Source organism: Marmota marmota, unplaced genomic scaffold (genome assembly GCF_001458135.2).
Source record: "Marmota marmota marmota unplaced genomic scaffold, marMar, whole genome shotgun sequence".
NCBI classification, from domain to species: domain Eukaryota; kingdom Metazoa; phylum Chordata; class Mammalia; order Rodentia; family Sciuridae; genus Marmota; species Marmota marmota.
In genome coordinates this window covers 4,389,974-4,409,039 of record NW_025999897.1, presented here as the reverse complement: position 1 = coordinate 4,409,039, position 19,066 = coordinate 4,389,974, and the positions used below count along the sequence as shown (strand labels likewise).

At 37.1% G+C, this 19,066-nt stretch overlaps 1 protein-coding gene across 1 annotated transcript in view; it reads right to left on the bottom strand.

The window, feature by feature from the left end:
* Gna13 (G protein subunit alpha 13) overlaps positions 1 to 19,066 on the bottom strand; it is a 45,413-nt gene that overhangs the window by 8,244 nt on the left and 18,103 nt on the right. Inside the window, exon 3 of the mRNA XM_015504846.2 lies at positions 2,648 to 2,698. Within this exon, the coding sequence (XP_015360332.1) occupies positions 2,648 to 2,698 (51 nt within the window). The remainder of the gene's footprint in view (positions 1 to 2,647; positions 2,699 to 19,066) is intronic.

Genomic DNA, 19,066 nt, shown 5'->3' with positions numbered 1-19,066 from the left:
CTTACGATGGCTCCCCGCTGCGTCAGATCCAGAATCTGCTCTGACTGGCTTTTGTGGCTCTCCATACACCTTTTTTTCTGCGGTCAGCAGACTCTGTTATGCATGTTCATGCTCCACACAGGTGCCTAACACCAAGACCTGCACAAAGCCTCACCTCAGTACCATCACACCTCCATCGATTTCAACAACAACAATGCAAGCGCAGCACAGTGGACAAACACTGAAGCCACTGCCTTCTAGAAGCGCTTTCCCATGTTAGAACTGCACGCATCCTTCACCAGACAGCAGGGTCTAACACAAACACACCCAGTTGTCCCCTGCCTCAGGGGGCCGCATCTCCTTATCTGTCCAAATCCATCCTGCCCCTCAGGCAGTTAGGTTCACTAACTCTTTATGCACTAGCTCCAACTTTTCCAGAAAGAAACTTTTCAATCCATAAGCTAATATCTTTGTGCTCTGTATCATTTAATGGTCTTTACTTGTTTAAGTATGTTAGTTCCATCTATGATTAGACTGAGCTCTTTAAATGTAGAGATTTAAAAAAAAAAAAAAAAAGCCAACACTGGGCATTTGCTACATTTCTACACCCTCTGGGTTTATTTTATGTAATATTCTGTATCCCTACAAGCTGGGTTCCCTTACTATGTCCATATTATGGACTAAGAAACTGCAGTTTAGAGATGCTGATGTCACACAGAGCCAGTCTGCAACGGAGCTGGGACTTAAATCCTTGCCCCCTGTGTTGTTCCATCTCCAACAATGTCACAGGGCTAAGTGCAGGGTTTCAATGGCCCTGGGACCTAAGAGATGTAGCCAGTGCAATCCTGTGACTTGTCTGATATGTACAAAATGGATGACAAAAATACACCCAGGATTATTCTCCCCTTCTTTACAACTACATGTTGATCTCAACTCTTCTTTTTATTCCAGATGTGGCTTCAGAGTTATTGTCAACATAAGATTCTAAGTAGCCACTACAAATTGGTTAGAGTTGGCCTGGAGAATTCATTCAAAAACTGTTTTCTGGTCTAAGCGTGTGGCTCGGTGGTAGAGCGCTTACCTAACGTATCAAGGCCTGCACCCCCCCCCCTCCCGGCACTGCAGAGAAAAGCACAAAAGGCGGTTTGTTGAGTGCCGACTTCAAGCCAGGCACTTTCTCTAGGTACCAGGGTCTCAACTCTTCGTGATCAGGAGATGAGATCCTGGCCCTTATGGAAAGAGATAGGTAAAGGGTAAATATAAAGTAATTGTCTGCTATAATACATGCAAAAGAGGAAAAAATCGAGGGCTGACACTGAGAGTCAGAAGGAGGGGACCTACTTGAATGGTGTGTTCATGGAAGGAAGGTCTACTGGAAAAGTACATTGACAAGAGCAGGTCAAGTCAGCTCTGTTTTGACAACAAGAAATAACTCTTAATAAGTAGGTTATCTACCAAGCCTTCCCTCTGGCTGACCTGTACTTAATTAAAAAAAAAAAAAAAAAAAAAGTTTATAATCTGACCAGATGGAAAGAAAAAGACAAACCTTAATACAAAGTTTTACTGATGTGTACTGTACTGAATGAGTAAAAACATACATTTTTTGGAGATGTCAATTTCAGGGGGCTCCCGTGTCTAAGAAACTGGCTGGGCTAAAACATACTATCTTAAAAGCAGACAAATGCAATTAAAAATAAATAAATAAATAAAGGGAAAACGTTTTCCTGCTGGGGAAAAGAAGGTACTGCTTCACATGCCTACATCTCCCAGCAGCACACGACTTTCTTCCTAGGAACAGGTTCATTTTGTGCTTTTCTTCAAAGAACCCACAAGACCATATTAACATTTATATAAAAAAAAAATTGCTTTAAAAGGAGGCAGGCAAATGAAGCTACACTAAACTTAATGAGTAACAGAGTCTCTAGGGCGATGGCATTCAAACATTTTCTAAGCAGCAGAAACCTTGATTCTAATGAACTCCTCTGCACTAGTCCAACACGGAGGACAGCCAAGTGGCGCTCTGCCTGCCGTGGCCCCAGGAAGCCAGAGGCAGCTCTGGTGCAGCTGGGGGGCTGGAGGAAAGACATGCAGGAAGGTACAGACTCTTTCCAAGGGGGACCCCTCTCCTACCTCGTGCAGTCTCTTGAGCAGGCCTCCAGGATCAAGCCTGCATGCTGCAACTCAACACAAAGGAGTCCTGAACTGGCAAACAGACTTTACTAATGGTCTGGAAACAAATCAGCCCACTGTGTTCTTCCTTCTCTGCTCACAAAACCCCCAATCACACTGAAAGATAGTAGATAATGTGCAATCTCATCGTGAACCATAAATCTCTTTAACAGTTTTACTTCCATGAAACAGAGGGCAGGGCAATTACTCAAGGAAACTGGCAGAGGGCTAGATGGTAAAGGGAGAAAAAAGTGTCGCAACTGGAAAATAATTTTTTCATTTTGAAAAAATATAAGTCATTCAATATTTTTAGCTACCAATCACTCTAAATAAGACAGGATGAGTCAGACTACTGCCACTAGGAAAAAAGGAAGAGGCAAACAGCTCAATGTGTATTTTTTCTAAATTTCCTAATAAGCTACACCAAAGTAAAAACATCAGAATCCTGACTATTGCTTTTAGACATCAACAAACATGAACATCCAGTTTTAAAACTTACTGGTTCTCCAAGTTTATCCAAGTTATCCAGGAAATATTTTACAGATTCACCCTAAAAACAAGAAGAAAATAAATAGTTACGAAGGTTCAGAAATGGAAGATCTTGTTACAACAGTTTATATTCCACTGTCTGGTTGTACACTTAATCCAAACATACTTTGTTTAGTCACTAATTCAGAATGAACTGCAAACCCTTCTAAAAATGTGTAAGTCTGCTCTGTCAAAGTGCTAAATCTGCAAAGGCTGGTTAATTTTATAACTGCTCTAATGATCACCTACTTGGATGGGATTACAGGTAAGATTTTCTGATAGAACTATGTCTCCCAAAGGGAAGATGTAAAAATTGCTCTCTCTCTCTCTTTTTTTTTTTTTAAAGAATTTAACCTTTATTTATTTGTTGTTTATTTGTTTTTACATGGCGCTGAGGATTGAACCCAGGGCCTCACCTGTCCTAGGGATGTGCTCTATCCCTGAGCCACAACCTCAGCCCTAAAAATTACTCTTGAGATAAACACAAATCTATCACTAAAACTAAAATGAGATTCTTTTTTGTCTACATTTTTCTCGAGTTCACAGCAGTGGTGCTTATCTTCAGGGATGAGAACAAACCAGAGGAGAGGCAAGAACTCAAATAACATCTTCCTGGAATAGGCGTGTGCCTGGACAGACACACAGAGCTCCCCAAGATTCTGGGAATTTTGGGGGCTTCACAACTCTGATGGGTCTTCTTTTCCTTACCCTTTCTGAGTCTAGATTTTTATTAGATCTCCAAGGAATTTCAAACAGCTAAGACTCAAGAAGAAGGGAATTCGCTTTGGGAAAGAAGGTTGCTCTGGGTCTGAGTGTCCAGGCCCTCGCCCTCTGTTTCAACTTGCCCTGCTGTGTGCTGCTGCCCGGTCCTGCCTGAAGCTGCTCCAGATCCTCAGGCTGCAGGGTCTCAATCAGCAGGTCTGGAGTTAGGTTCCAGTGTCTACAGTTCAAGGGACACTCAGGAACACAATGAGTCACAAGACTTTAAGGCAGCAATTCTCAAAGTTTTTGGTTTCAAGAGCCCTTTATGTGTTTTAAGATTCCTGAGGATCCCCAAAGCTTTTGTTTATATAGGTTACAGCTATTGCTACTCACCATATTACAGAATAAACAGAAATCTTACCAAGTACTTTTGTTATTTCATTTTAAAACATCAGTAAGTCCATTACACATACGTTAAAATATTTGACAGGGAGGCTCTCATCTGTTTCTGCATTTGAACTGTTATGACAGGTTATTCTGTTTGAAATAAATGCAGAAATGCTGGCCACACACAACAGTGATATTAGAAAAGGATGAGTATTCGAATAACCTTTACAGATAATTATAAATATTCTTCTTTATTACCATACCAAAACTTGGTGAGTGGGAGTTTCATAAAGGTCATTTCCCTGGGAAACTGGAAACTTAACCAATGAACATTTTGAATTCCCTAGGTTATAAAGTTCACTGGTCTATCCTCTACTTTGAATGGATCTTTTACTCATCTACAATTCTGTAACATCAGACACTGGCCATTGGAGCACGGTGTCACTAAGTTATGCAGATCTTCCAAATGTTTCATTATAAAATAGTTTAAATAATTATATTTGTTAATATCACCTCAATCTTATCACAAGTCTTTGGAAGCTGCCAAGTTCACAGTGGCAGACAGGACAAGTTTTCCTAAATTCTCATTTTCACTCAAAAGTTCAAGTTTTCTCACTGGTAACAGAAAATCACAGTTATTTTCCATGAAATGAATAGCTAATAACCTCATTTATTCTCTAAAACATGAATGCCAGTTGTTCTTCCAGGTGAAAATGGCACTACATGGAAAACACAGCTGGCGCAGCTCCCAACCCACCCACCTGCTCTTGTGCTTTTGCCTGGAGACTATCGTCCTGTTTTGGACGATAGTGTGCCTCCCATTTCAAAAGAGAATGTTAGAGAGATGTAGTAAAGGGTGAAGCTTTAACACAACCAACAATTTTACAGTTCCTTCAAGGGTAGTCTTAAGTAAAACTGGAATTTTTTGTTTGTTTCTGTTTCTTTTTTAATTTTTATTTTTGGTTACTGGGATTGAACTGAGGGGCACTCAACCACTAAACCACATCCCCAGCCTTATTTTGTATTTTATTTAGAGACAGGGTCTCATCGAGTTGCTTAGCACCTCGCTGTTGCTGAGGCTGGCTTTGAATCCGTGATCCTCCTGCCTCAGCCTCCTGAGCCACTGGGACTATAGGCGTGCACAATAACATGATAGTAAAGAACACAACCAGTTCAGCTAGAGACTAATACCCTGGTCTAAGTGCCACAGAGCTGGCAGTTTGGCCCACTAGGGCACTTTACCTGCTGCTGTTCTGTACCACCAGGGTTATGTGTCAACATAGTGAAAAATGAAAATACATCTAGTGTCACTCTGAAGAATGTCTAACTCAAAGACTCCTGGAAAGGGTTTTGGTGATCCCTAGTAGACTGTGGACCCCACTTCAAAAACCACTGCTTTAAAGGATATCATGGAGTAGGAGCCATGTGCAGCAGGTAGGGAGTGCCGGTGATATCCTCGGGATTATAAGTAATGGTAATTAGTAATTATTTTTTTCTGGACCTGGGAGATTGGTACACTATTTATAGCATCTAAAGATTTTTCAGAGAAAGGAAAATAAAAATTTCCACTGATTCACTCTGCATTAACGGATTATTTGGTCAAACCCATGTGAACATTTTGTATTATGTCACTCATTTTAATGAAAAAGTAGTATTTTCATTTAAAGATACAGCTCCACGTGCTTTCTGGTTTATATCTATACATTTACTTAGAGGCTTATTTGCACAACCCAAAGGAGGTGAAGTGCTTTGAGTACTTACGAAGGAAATAAGCAGTGTTAATTTCATCGCTCATTGATAACCAGTTAAACATACAAGGATATTTCCTTTTGATCTTTTTTTTATATATTTAAGATCACAGTTGAAATAACAGAGACAAGCTTGCATTCTGATTTTCCACGTAAGCAGTTATTATCATAATTCTTTGGTAATACTAGGGATTAAACTGAGGTGAATTCTATATCCCCAGCAGCCCCCCCCCACTTTTTCTTTTTAAATATTTTTTTAGTTATATATGGATAAAATATCTTTATTTTGTTTATTTTTATGTGGTGCTGAGGATCGAACCCAATGCCTCACATGTGCGAGGCAAGTGCTCTACCACTGAGCCACAACCCCAGCCCCCCCAGCCCTTTTTAATTTTTGAGACCTCAGCGAAGCTGCTGAGGCTGGCTTTGAGCTTGTGATCCTCCTGCCTCAGCATCCTGAGTTGCTGGCATTATAGGTATATACCATGACACCTGTTATACATAAATTTTAGTGGTAATAATAATTTAAGTACTTATATGCTAAAAAACTAAATAAAACTATCAACCTATGAGAATCATTTCTTTAATAAATAGTTTTTAATATTTTCAAAATAACATTGTGAGAGACAGCTTTGAGCAAACAGCTCCACGTGCTTTCTGGTTTACATCTATAGTGATCACAGAAGAATGCCTACAGCAGTGGTTAAACAGTTGTAAGATGCCTACCAACTGCTGCCACAAGGGCTCTCCTGTCCCTCCTATCCTGACAGAATAAACTCAGTTTATTCTTCAACAGTGTGTCTGGATGAAGACAAATTAAGCCAAGATCATATAAAACTGTTTTGTAGATGGTTCTATAATTAACTAAGGTGCAAACTCAGAGAAGTTCCACATTATGGTGACTAATGTTTAGCATTTTAGAAACCCCAGAGCAAAGGAACTCTGTTTAAAAGAGAAAATGAACCCCATGTCCAAAAAACAATAAAATTTCAACTACACAAAAATGTATTTCAATTAGCACTGTTTGTCTTAACTAATGATCAGATAAATGAAAATTAAAGTAATCTTATGAACTTGTTATATTATCTGAAGCAGTACACTTCCACCCTTTTTAAAGGAAATGCTTCCATTCAATGCACTGTTTGTGAGGATGTAGATAAATGTGTACCCCAATGCTAGTGACCCTGCAAATCCACAGATCTTTTACAATTTAAGAGTAGCAGGCTCCATAAAACTTTTAACGACTGTGGGTCCATTCTAAGGGACTTACTCAGCATAAACAAAATGATACATATAAAATGATATTTATTCAGTGCTATTTATAATATTAAGTCTGGAATATTAGGGGGGCAACTTAATAAATCTTTGTATACTAATGCAACAGAATATTACAGTCAAAACAATTATATCTGATGTAACTGCCACGTGATTTATACTGAATACTAAATTAAAGTAGTATATTACTAAGTATACGTCTATACCCTGATTCACAAACTTTTTTGCTTTTGCTTCTGCAAGCTTGGCCCAACACTCATCTGGCAACAAAATCTGCAATGAATTAACATTAGGTCCCTTACAGGCTTTGTTTATCCTATCTATTCAAATACTCTGCTACACAAAAACTGTGGCTATTACAACAGACAGCAGGCCATATACTGGATTATCTTTTCCATAACACATCTGGACTCAAGGATTCGTAAGACTATAGACTGAATTATGTATCATTTTATTTAGCTATTTCAAATACAGGCAAAAGTAATTTTGTGGCATTATGGGTGAAGAAAATCACCCCATTTGTTTTCTTAGTATTACAAATATTATTAAAATACATTTTAAAAGTAAGTTCTTGTCACTGAAGATTCCTGATTTAATTGCCATCCCTAAGAGGGGATCTTGTCTTTTGGGTCCAAATACTACATGACTTGTTTATTAGAATTTATAATATCACCAAAATCAAATGGTAATAATTACAGAAAATGTATGTGTTCCTATGATTAAATCTCAACCTCTACCAAGTTGTATCAGTAAAATTTACCAAGTCCTTTGTGCACTCAAAGCCTTAAAATTGAAATTAAAATATTTATTTCTTTCACATTTAAATATATGAATTGTTTCTAATATTTTAAGTCCTAAATATGCCAAGTGACTTCAGTTTGCCTTCTCTCTCATCACTTTGCCAGTATTTATTCAAGGAGTAAACCCACTTAAATTTGTGTGTGTGTGTGTGTGTGCTGCAACTGAACCCAGAGCTTCAAGCATGAGAGGTAAGCACTCTACCACTGAGCTACACCCTAGTCCACTTTTAAATATTATTCCTATGAAAAACATATTTTAGTTAAAGTATTACCCCAATCAAAAAAGACATACGAATTCACCATTTCATATCATAGGTGCTGCTATAGATCCTTCTATTAGTGGGAACCGTGGGTGGAAGACATAAGAAAGGGCTAACGTTTTAATGTGCATGGTTGTAAACTAAAACCCCACTACACTTTAGAAAAACAAGATTAAATATGGATTTTCTACAATTTAGATAAAATCAAATGCTCATGTTCTTCCAAATTAGAATAGTCTAAAACAATGATTTAAACATCCAATTGCACACATGTGTGCATATGCATGCTCTTATAAAGGTTAAGTGCTTTTTTGAATTAGGTAATACGGGAAATTCTTTTTTAAAAATTTTTATCATCAGCTTTTAAGAGTTTTACTGAGGGCTGGGGTTTTAGCTCAGCAGCAGAGCTCTGGCCTAGCATGCGTGAGGCACTGGGTTCGATCCTCAGCACCATAAAAATAAATAAATAAAATAAAGGCATGCTGTCTATCTACAACTCCAAAAAAAAAAAAAGAGAGAGAGAGAGTTTTACTGAAAAAAAGAAAAAGACAACAGACATAAACTCATCTTCTTGCTATCTCAAAAAAAATCCCTGCAAATCAAAAAACACAAAATGTATGTTACCTCCAATTTGACCACAGAGGACCTGGAAACGAACGATGCTGTGTCTGTGCTCAGGAGACCCAAGGTCTTCCATCTTTTCTTTTGGTTTGTGCTTCAGTGTCCTCATGCAAATCTCAGACCCAATCAGTGCCTAGCATCTAGAGCCTCTCCTCCCTCCAGGAGTGTTGGTGAAAGAAAAACGAATTCCAAGGAGCATTATCCACAATTATTTTTTCCTATCAATTTCAGAAGAAGTGATGAAAAGAACTGGTTTCCTAATGTCGATATCAAGTGAAGGATGGGAATTTCAGTCCCTTCTCTAAAACTGAGGAGATCTGGTCAAGTCTCACCTTCACCAGGCCTCCATTTCCTCAATAGGATGATGAAGAGAATTAAGTGGTTCAATGGCAGGAGAATCATCTGTGTTCCATCCAAAGCAACAAGTTCAATTTGTACTAATGATTTATAAGTTAAACTCTCCCTTCGTTATGTGCCATGCATCTATTTATCTGAAATTCACTTCACAGGTTCATTATTCAAATTATGTAGCTCAATCTCTTTGCTAAAAAAAAATAATAAAGGATTTCATCTATTAGAAATACTGTGGCCTAAAGACTTCCTTTTTGTTGGTTATAACATGAGATTGTTCAAATTTTCCCTGGGCCATTTTATGTTACTGAATGGAATTTTCAATAAAATTCTAAAGAAAATTCATTTCATAGGTAAGACTTTTAAAATTGAAGATATTTTATGTCAGTTCTCAGTTCTTTTTTCCTGTCCAGGTTACCGTAACAGGCCTGAAGAGCACAAAACAGCACAGCACTCTGGACTCCTTCCAGCATTTCTTTAGTCTATGGACATTAGACTCCATCTAACCAATGGCACAGTGGCGGGAGGACCAGGTTCTAGTCATAAGACAGGCTTATTGTTGTCAAAATCCATGAACACTGATAAGCTTCAGTTATCATCCGAGTTTTAAAATTCTATAAGGGTCTATGAACTGTATTTCCTATCAGTTTTATAAAATTGTGTCTAAGCTGGGAATGGTCCCAATGTTATCCCCTATTCACAAGAATCATTTGTTACAAACACCATTTCTTTGCTTGTAAAGACAAAACGTGTCAGAAGCCTAAATCTGAAGTTAACATAAAAACTGAGAATACAAGTTAAAAAATAATTTATATTAAATAAACTCAGTTATAAAGAGACTTATCAGTTTACTTGCCCTGCTATTTATTGGACAAACGGCAGATTTATTCAATGCTCTTTTGCACAGCTGAAATATCTAACAGAATGTACTACTTTAAAAGGATATGGAATTTAAGCTGAACAGCCAAAGAATACACAAGAAGAAATTATCTGCTTTTTTTGAGGACACTCAAAAATACTGGTAGCTTTATATCAATAGGAAAGGGGCAACTCTAAAAGGAAAAGAGGTAAAAAGAAGAGATTTTAACTTTAAAATCTGCTCCATGCCTGAAGGATATAATTTCTAAAGTCATAAAGATGAGACTCAAATATTTTTTGATTTTTAAAAAGCAAGGCATACAAACTCTAGAAAACAATTTGGCAACATGTATCAAAACATTTAAAAATGACCCTCATCACAGTACTACTGAACAAGTAGCAACAATGGTAGTAAATTACTATTGTTGGTTCAAAGTCACTTAACTTTTATTGTTATATTTTAGTTTATCTAGATTCTAGATCATGTTCATCTACAATCTAGCCTGCAGGCCAAATAGGCCAAATCCAGCCACTGCCTGTTTTTGTATGGCCCATTTCTAAATGGTTGGGGGAAAAAATTCATGGACTACTATTTCATGATATGAAAATGACATAAAGTTCAAACTTTATGAAGTCCATAAGCCAATGTATTGGAACACAGCCACACTTGTCTGCTTGTGTAACATCCAAGGCTGCTTTCATACTCCCTTCCTTAGAAGGTGGTAGTGGAGGCAGAGGCCACGAGAGACACTCTCACAACTCGGTACTACTGCTCAGGGCACTATGGATTGCAGTGATAAAGTTATGACCTGAAAATGTTTCAAATGTCACCAGTATGCTAGAGCATGACATTACTAAAAACATTAGTATTAAGTTCGCATCCACCCCAAAAATACAAGAAATGAGGACTCTGAATGCCACACTTCTATTTTTGGTCTTGGGGGTTGAACCCTGGGACACTATCAATGAGTTGCATCAGATAAATGGCAAAGGCTAGCCTTGAACTTGTGATCCTCTTGACTCAAGCCTCTTGAGTTGTTGGGATTATAGTTGTGCACCCCTGGGCCTAGCTGAAAGCCACACTTTTAAGGGGCACTGGAATGCAGATAATTTTGATGTCTAGTTAAATGGTAAACCTGTGTTTATTATGCAATGACACTAAAGCTACACTAAAAGAATACAGCGTACCTGGGCACAGGGCATCTACCTGTAATCCCAGTAACCTGGGAGGCTAAGGCAGGAGGATCTCAAATTTGGGCCAGCCTGGGCAACTCAGAAGACCCTCAGCAACTTAGACTTTTTCTTGAAATTAAAATATAAAAAGGACTGGGGATGTAGCTCAGTGGTAAAGTTCCTCTGAGTTTAATCCCCAGGACCCAAAACACCCACCAATGTACATCAATATTTACAGATCAAATAATCTTCACCATATTTCCAACTCATAGGAAAGCAATAGTTAAAAAAAAAAAAACTATTAGGTCAGGCGTGGTGGTGCACACCTGTAATCCCAGGGGCGCAGGAGGCTGAGGCAGGAGGATTGCAAGTTTGAGGTCAGCCTCAGCAACACTTAGTGAGGCCCTAAGCAACTTAGCAAGACACAGTCTCAAAAATAAATAAATAAATAAATAAATAAATTTTAAAAGGACTGGGGATGTGGCTCAGTGGTAAAATGCCCCTGGGTTCAACCCCTAGTATCAGGAAGGGGAAAAAAAAAAAAAGACTATTAACTTTTCAGTGAGAACAGTTGCTCAGACAGTTGAGGAGAATAGAAACCATCAACTGTCAATTAAAAAGCAAGACAAATGATTTCAATGGCTTTCTAAATTGTTCCTGGGTTTAGTACCAACACTAACCTGAAGAATCAGCCAGTAGTAATGGTGTGTGTGTGAAAACTACATGTGACAGTATTTTCAAAGAAGTTGGAAAAAAAAAAAAAAAAAGTAAATCAGGGCAACCTAAACTGAAATACAGCAGGCTGTTACAAGTAATAGTGGTGAAATACAGAGGGCAGAAAAGGATTTCTCTGGAAGCAGAGCTTGTGAAAAGGGTTACCCACTGCTTTACTGAGCAGGTACTACGTGACAAATACAGGAGTCTATCATGTGCTACTGAATGAGCAGTGTCAAGGATGAATTTAATTTGTTTTTGTGAACGTGACCAATCACCAGTTCTGAATTTTTGGCAGAAGCAAAAGGTGACTATTCTGACTTACCCTGTCATAGTTCAATGGTTTAGCAGTAGTAAAATTTTGCTGAATTTTTTGAGCACAGGGATGATTTTTCTTAAAACAAAAACTACCCTTAACCTTGTTAACTGCTTTTGTTGAATGCTGGTTTGGGAAATCAGCTTTAGGGAAGAGTTAATTCTATTTCTGAAGGAATTCAACTCAAAATTACAAGGCAAAATGTTATTCCCACCAAAAGAATCCCACTCTTCTTCACATTAGTAAGACCTATCTTACATAAACTGTACACAATTTTATTACTATATTTTGAACTTCATTAATAAAAAAAAAAAACCTGTGGAAATTTGTGTTCTCTTTTTTTATATGAATACTTACTTACACTAATACCCTTCACTATGTATCTTGGTATGCAGAGCCTAAAATTTTAGACTATCTAAATCTTTAGGGAACAGCTTTTTAAATTTTTTGTACTGGGGACTGAATCCAGGGGTGTTTAACCACTGAGAAACATTTCCACCTGCCCCACACCCCACCCTCACCCCTGCCTTTTAAATACTTTATCTGGAGAAAGGGTCTGGTTGAGTTCCTAAGTGCCTCAATAAGTTGCTGAGGCTGGCTTTGAACTCAGGATCCTCCTGCCTCAGTCTCCAGAGCTGCTGGGATTACAGGTGTGCACCACTGCACCTGGGTAGGGAACAGCGTTCTGACTGCTGTTCTAGACCACTGGTTTTGGGTTGTTTCTGAGACAAAGTTTCAATTACGTTGCCCACACTGGCCTGGAACTCCTGAGGCAGCAATCCTCCTGTCTCAATCTCCTAAGTAGTTGAGACTATAGTGGTTCTTGTTCTTGGTTGTCCACAGACTACCTACTGGATCTATTAAAATGCAGGTTTGCAGGATTACTACAAACCTGCTAAGTCAAATCTTAACAAGCAAGCTCCAAAGGAAATTATTCTGATATTATCCCCAGCATCACTTCAAGTATGGGCATACATTTTATTCAAAATTGGATTTTATATTAATCTTATCTTTTGGAATTGATTATGCTAAATTAACTTTTTAAAAATATTTTTGTTTGTTTTCTACTACCAGGGATAAGCTAGACCTTGTGCACACTACACAAGCACTCTATCCCTGGCAAATTAACTTTTTAAAAGCCTTGTAAAAATGCCAAAACACTAGATTAGAAATTTACTTTTATCTTACTGCAAAAGTTTCAAGTAACATTCTATATTTATAATTCAACTAAGTCTCACACACACACACACACACACAAACATAAACACACACACACACAATATTGAGCCTTCATTTGGGATATCTGGATTGCTAATAAACAAAAAAATTAAATCTACTTATAGTTTTTCCTTTTAAAGAATTGATTGGGGCTGGAGTTGTAGCTCAGTGGTAGAGCACTTGCCTAGCACATGTGAGGCACTGGGGTCGAGCCTCAGCACCACATAAAAATAATTTTAAAAAGATATTGAAAGAAATTAATTAGGCATTTCATTCAAACTTTATTTTCCACTTTACTACAGTTATAGCTACTACCTCTCCCCTGAAACCCATTTTCAAATGTCCACCACAGCCCACAGGTAGCCTGCAAACTTAATCTTACTCTGAGGTTTTGTGGTTAAAAATGAATGAACCTAATCTTCCAGATACAACCCTGTTAAGCCACTAAACGAACATGAGAAAAATTACTAGAACTGCTAATTTATATTTTAGCAATACAACCCTAAGGAACTTGAAACCTCAATCAAACTTACAAAATTAATTTGCTTCTTTAATATACTTTCTAGTCACCAAGGAAAAATGGAATTCAGGGAATAATATGGAGGGTTCTCAGCTAGCTGTGGCAGCACTCTCACCTGTAACCCCAGTAAGTTAGGTGGCTAGGGCAGGAGGCTTCCAAGTTCAAGGCCACCTCAGCCACTTAGTAAAGTGTCAAAATAGAAAGGGGTTGGTAGGTAGCTCAGTGGTGAAGTGCCCTTGGGTTCAATCCCTATGCAAAAAAAAAAAAAGAAAGAAAAAAAGAAAAAAAAAAGAGTCTTCTTGAATTCCCCCTTTGTTCTCCTGCCCCCCACTTTTTATTTTTTTGTCCAATCTACACCCTGTCCCACAATATACATTTTCCAGAGAAAGTGTATGTTGCATGGCCTCCAGAATCTAGCCTTCCCTACTAGATAATAGTTTCCTTAAAGAAATACAGGTCTTATTTTTTTTTAAAAGGAAACAGGATTACTGACAAGTTTTAATACTGAGAAGTCCATGTAACTGAGAAATGTTAGGGATGCTGGGGAAAACTGGAGGATAATCAAGGATACAATTTACTTGTGCTGCTTAGTAAAAACATACATCAAGAAATACTCCAGGAGCTGGGGCTGGGGCTCAGTGGTAGAGCGTTCACCTAGCATGTGCGAGGCGTTAGGTTCGATCCTCAGCACCACATAAAAATAAAAAGAAAAGAAATACTCCAGATGGGAGAAAGAATAATCTCAATGATAGATGCTAAATTAGAATTAGTTTTCTAATTCAGACTTTATGTCTGAATTCTCCAGTTAGTCCCAAGGGATCAAACCTTCTCCTACTTTTCTCTACAAAAATGAGCTCCAATCAAAAGGAGTCTCCTTGTGCTTCTTGAAAATGCTGTGCATCTTCTCAACCCTTCTACCGAATACTGTTCTCTCCACACACCTCCTTCCATCTCCTATTCTGAGGATCCTACTCTTTTTTTTGGAGGGGGCCAGCAATCGAACCCAGGGGCGCTTGGCCACTAAGCCACATCCCCAGCTTTTAAAAAAATATTTTATTTAGAGACAGGGTCTCACTGAGTTTTTAGAGTCTCACTAAATTGCTAAGGCTGGATTTGAACTCATGATCCTCCTGCCTCAGCCACTCAAGCTGCTAGGATTATAGGCATGTAACCCGTGCCAAGTAAGGATCTTACTTTATTATAGGAAGAAACAAAGTGTGTGCAGACCAACTAACCTTGTCCTCCATTCTACAGGTGAAAAATTCTGAAGTTCAGAGAAGTTAGGTGGTTTAGCCAACAAAGCTATTTTAGTGGCAGAAATGGAAAGAAAACTATTTTAGTTTTCTGAAACAAGAATTTCAGGTATACTGATTTTTTAGTCTAGTTTTCTCCCCCACCTCCACTGCAACTTCCCAACTCAAAATTCACATTCTGCACCCAAAATCTTTTGAATTGATGGCTTACACCTCTCATAGCAAATTTTATATGAAGTTCTATATATAAAAATGTAGATTAAGTCATTTTACTTTACCTCTCTGTATCCCAGAATAGGAATATTTTACCTTGTACACTGACTGCAATACTACATAAACATCTGTTGAACTTTCTGTGTTGGAACTTCCCCTTTATAACATCCTGTTTCCATCTTATTATTTATGCAAATGTCAATCATTACAAGTACAATATATTGAACAGGTAGTTTGTTTGTTTGGTACTGAGGATTGAACCTGGGGCACTTGACCACTGAGCCACATCCCCAGCCCTATTTTGTATTTTATTTAGAGACAGGGTCTCACTGAGTTGCTTAACAACTTGTGATTCTCCTGTCTCAGCCTCCCTAACTGCTGGGATTACAGGCATGCACCACCATGCTTGGCAGGAAGATTTTTAAAGTAAATGTCTTTCACTAAATTCCATTTGTTTTTATAGATGTAAATACTAATGGTAGAAAATCAAGAGATGAACTTGAATTTATAAGACAAAGTTATTCAAAAGAATAAAGAGCATCGCCTTTTCTGGGTATGTCTGAATACTGTGAAAAGCACTATGGACAATGGTTTGGAGAAGATGTTAAGATAAAATGGGAACAAACATCTTATTCCATTCAAGTCATCATTAAATGTTGTCATCAATCAAAAGGCACACCATAAAAGCAGTAAAGTATCCACGTAGTTCAAACAGAATAATATTCAGATAATATTTGGAAGGGTTAAAAATAATGATGAATACTCAAAATTGTTTTTTCTAAGCAGGTTAGAAGATTTTAGAATATTTCTAAATATGACACACACCTACAGTCCCAGCAGCTCAAGAGGCTAAAGAGAATCACAAGTTCAAGACCAACCTCAGCCATTTAATGAGATGCCAATTCAAAAAAATAAAGATAGGGATGTGGTTCAATGGTTATGCCCCCTGGTTTCAATCCATTAAAAAAAAAAAAAAAAAAAAATCCAAGTAATGACCAGATAGGACTTGACCTGCCCAGGACTAGATCTCTAGAGATGGTGAAGAGTCAGAGGTCATGCAGAATTTGAAATCATTTCTGCCATAGGTAGCATATGTCCTAATTATTAAATCTGGGAAATCTGGCAAATATCAAATTCTGGTAATGAGAATTTCAAGTAATATGCATCACACATACACTTAATTAACTTCATTTTACTGTATTATTTTATAGACCATGATGAAGCACTAAGAAGACTAAGCACTGAATTAGGCCATTTGAAAGTTTGTTTTTTTACTAAAATGAACCACCATTGCTTAATCTTGTAAAATGACAAAAAGTTCACTTTGAAAGAAAATTATATATAATCAAATACTGAATTTAAAAATATCCTATTTTCTATGCCCTGTGGCCCTTTCAGTTATGAGACAAGCACTACCTACAATAACCTTCTGTTTCAAAGCAAACAGTAGTTTGAAAAATAAATAAAAAATTGATATTATTAAGATAATTAGTGAAAATGTTTCTTTTGAAACCTAAACATACATGTGATTCTGAAAATGACAGAATAACTCAAGATTAATATGCGGTTTCTCTTCATATAGAGAACATCAGTGAGCCAAGTGATGTAAAAGAGCAGAACTTTTCCTGGAACACAAGGATACTACAAAACAGGCATTTGTGTCCTCAGACAGTGGCTTACACACATTCCATGCATATTTAAGTCCTTCCGTTTGCAAGTCCAGAATATGTGGGAAAAGAGTAAAAGAGAAAAGAGAAAACTAGTTACCTATACTTATTCCCTAAATCATTACAACTGTAAACTCTCAGAGATTTTTGTTGATCTATAATATACCTGTAGCTTTCCATCAGTCTTACAATCCAGAAACAAATTCAGTTCAAAATGTTTTCTGAATATTAATTAGGCAGAATTCATTAAGCGTATGCTTGGGGAAAATCAGAAACTTATTAACTTGCCTTTAAAAGAGACCTAGAAGCAAGCTTCTGTCAATGATTCACATTTTATCACTATGGTCTCAGTTCTGAAAACATCTCAATGAAGTCTTACCTCAATAAGAAGGCTTTATCCTATATTATCCTATATTCTATAAATAGACCCTATATAATATAAGCTCTTCCATCTAGCATGAATTAAATGCCAAATAATAAGGTACAAAGTGGAAAAGTCTGGGCTTAAAGATAGTTAATGAATCAAGACTATTTCAACCTAAGGAGAAGGATAGTAACAAAGAGAGGGAATAGTTCTGATTATGAAAACTCAATTTCCCATTCTCTCTGATCTTTATTGTATCTCTCACATTTTCATATAATTGATACTGCTCTGCCCACACTATTTACCTAAAATCTAACATTACTTGCAATTCTTTAAAGACATAAATACAAAACAAGGACTGATTGTTATAGGTTGGAAAATAATTGTAAAGTGGAAAAAAATCTTAGAACCATCACATTTAAAATATTTGAAATAAACTAACTCTCTCTCTATATATATAAAGGTTCCATGTCTTTTCCACTTCAGTTTTTATTGCACATTAAATATGACAAGGGATTGCTTGAGGAGGTCTTAGTAGGCCAGCAGCTAGCTTTACAAGAAGGCAGGCAAACAAGACTCTCCTCTTGGCTGTCAGAGCTGGCCATGGACCAGTGTTACTTCTCCTTTCATTTAAAGCCCTTCAACATTCTCATCTTGCCTGGTTTCCACAAAGAACCTTTTTTATTTTTCCTTATCTTTGAGATTGCCTTTTTTTTTTCTTTTTTAATGACTTTGTTTATTCTGTGTACTTTGGAAAAAAACAACACATCTGATGTGACGGGAGAGCACGTGTTTTAGCAAGTTTAATACTGCCATGTCTGCTTTTAATGCCCGTATCGAGTGCTACATCTAAAGTCTTTTTGTGCAGTTTATGAAAAGCAAGATGGTTTTTACTTTGCACCCAAAGAAATTATTTTCCTTTGCACTGTAAATATATAAAAATTAAGTAGACTCCAACAAGTTAATGCAGTTTTAAGTTTCTTGTTAGCATTTGCCATGAACATTAGTTAAAACTTCCAGAAGAGCCCAAATTATTAAATTACATTAACTATCTCAATTATTAAAGTTTTTTAAAATAAAATATCTTTCCAGATGAATTTAAGACAGTGTATAATAGCCTAAGTTGAATTTCCCAAAGAAGAGTATCTTTGTCTTGTTTAGGCAATTATTTCAACTTTTTCTAGCACATAAACTATAAAACCAATGCACAATATTAAAAATCAGAGATTTTTAGAAAGAACTCAATCATTATTTGCAAATTGTCTTTTACTTGCCACCACTGTCAATTAACAAATTCCTCTTTACTATTTTTTATTAGGATTTTTAAATTGAGATCACACATGCACCACGACACTTGTCTAACAAATTTCGCTTCAAGCTTTTCAGTTAGAATTATCACCAAAATAATTTATGGCTAATAATCTTAATGATCTGAGTGTTCTAAGAGTATTTCTCTAGTCTCACCAATTTCCGACTTCCAAACAAAATGTGCAACGCCGTTTGGTAATCTTCTACTATAGAAGTCACAAAAAGGACTTTATTTTATTAAAATACTTCATTCTTGAGAAATAGAAAAAAAGTTAAGTTACATGTCTATAAGCATTTATAAATACATATGTATCTTATAGGATGTTCAATCTTGTTATTATTTTTGAAAGTAAAAGTACAAACTTTTAAATGTGAGAAAGGAGTTTCATCCTGCAGGGACGGGCTAGGGCTGATACAAAGCACACCACTGACACAAGGTCACAACGTGGAAAGATTGATAGCACCCCACACACTGCCACTTAGCACCACCACGTTCTGTTCATAAGAATTCCCCATTTAAGTCCAAAATTCCCATCTATTTTCTAAAGAAGGGCTTACTGGTCCTCTGAGAAAATCCCCCAGGAAATGCTAATGCTGCAACATTAAATGAGCAGGATATAAGGCCAGTACAGAAACGTTTAT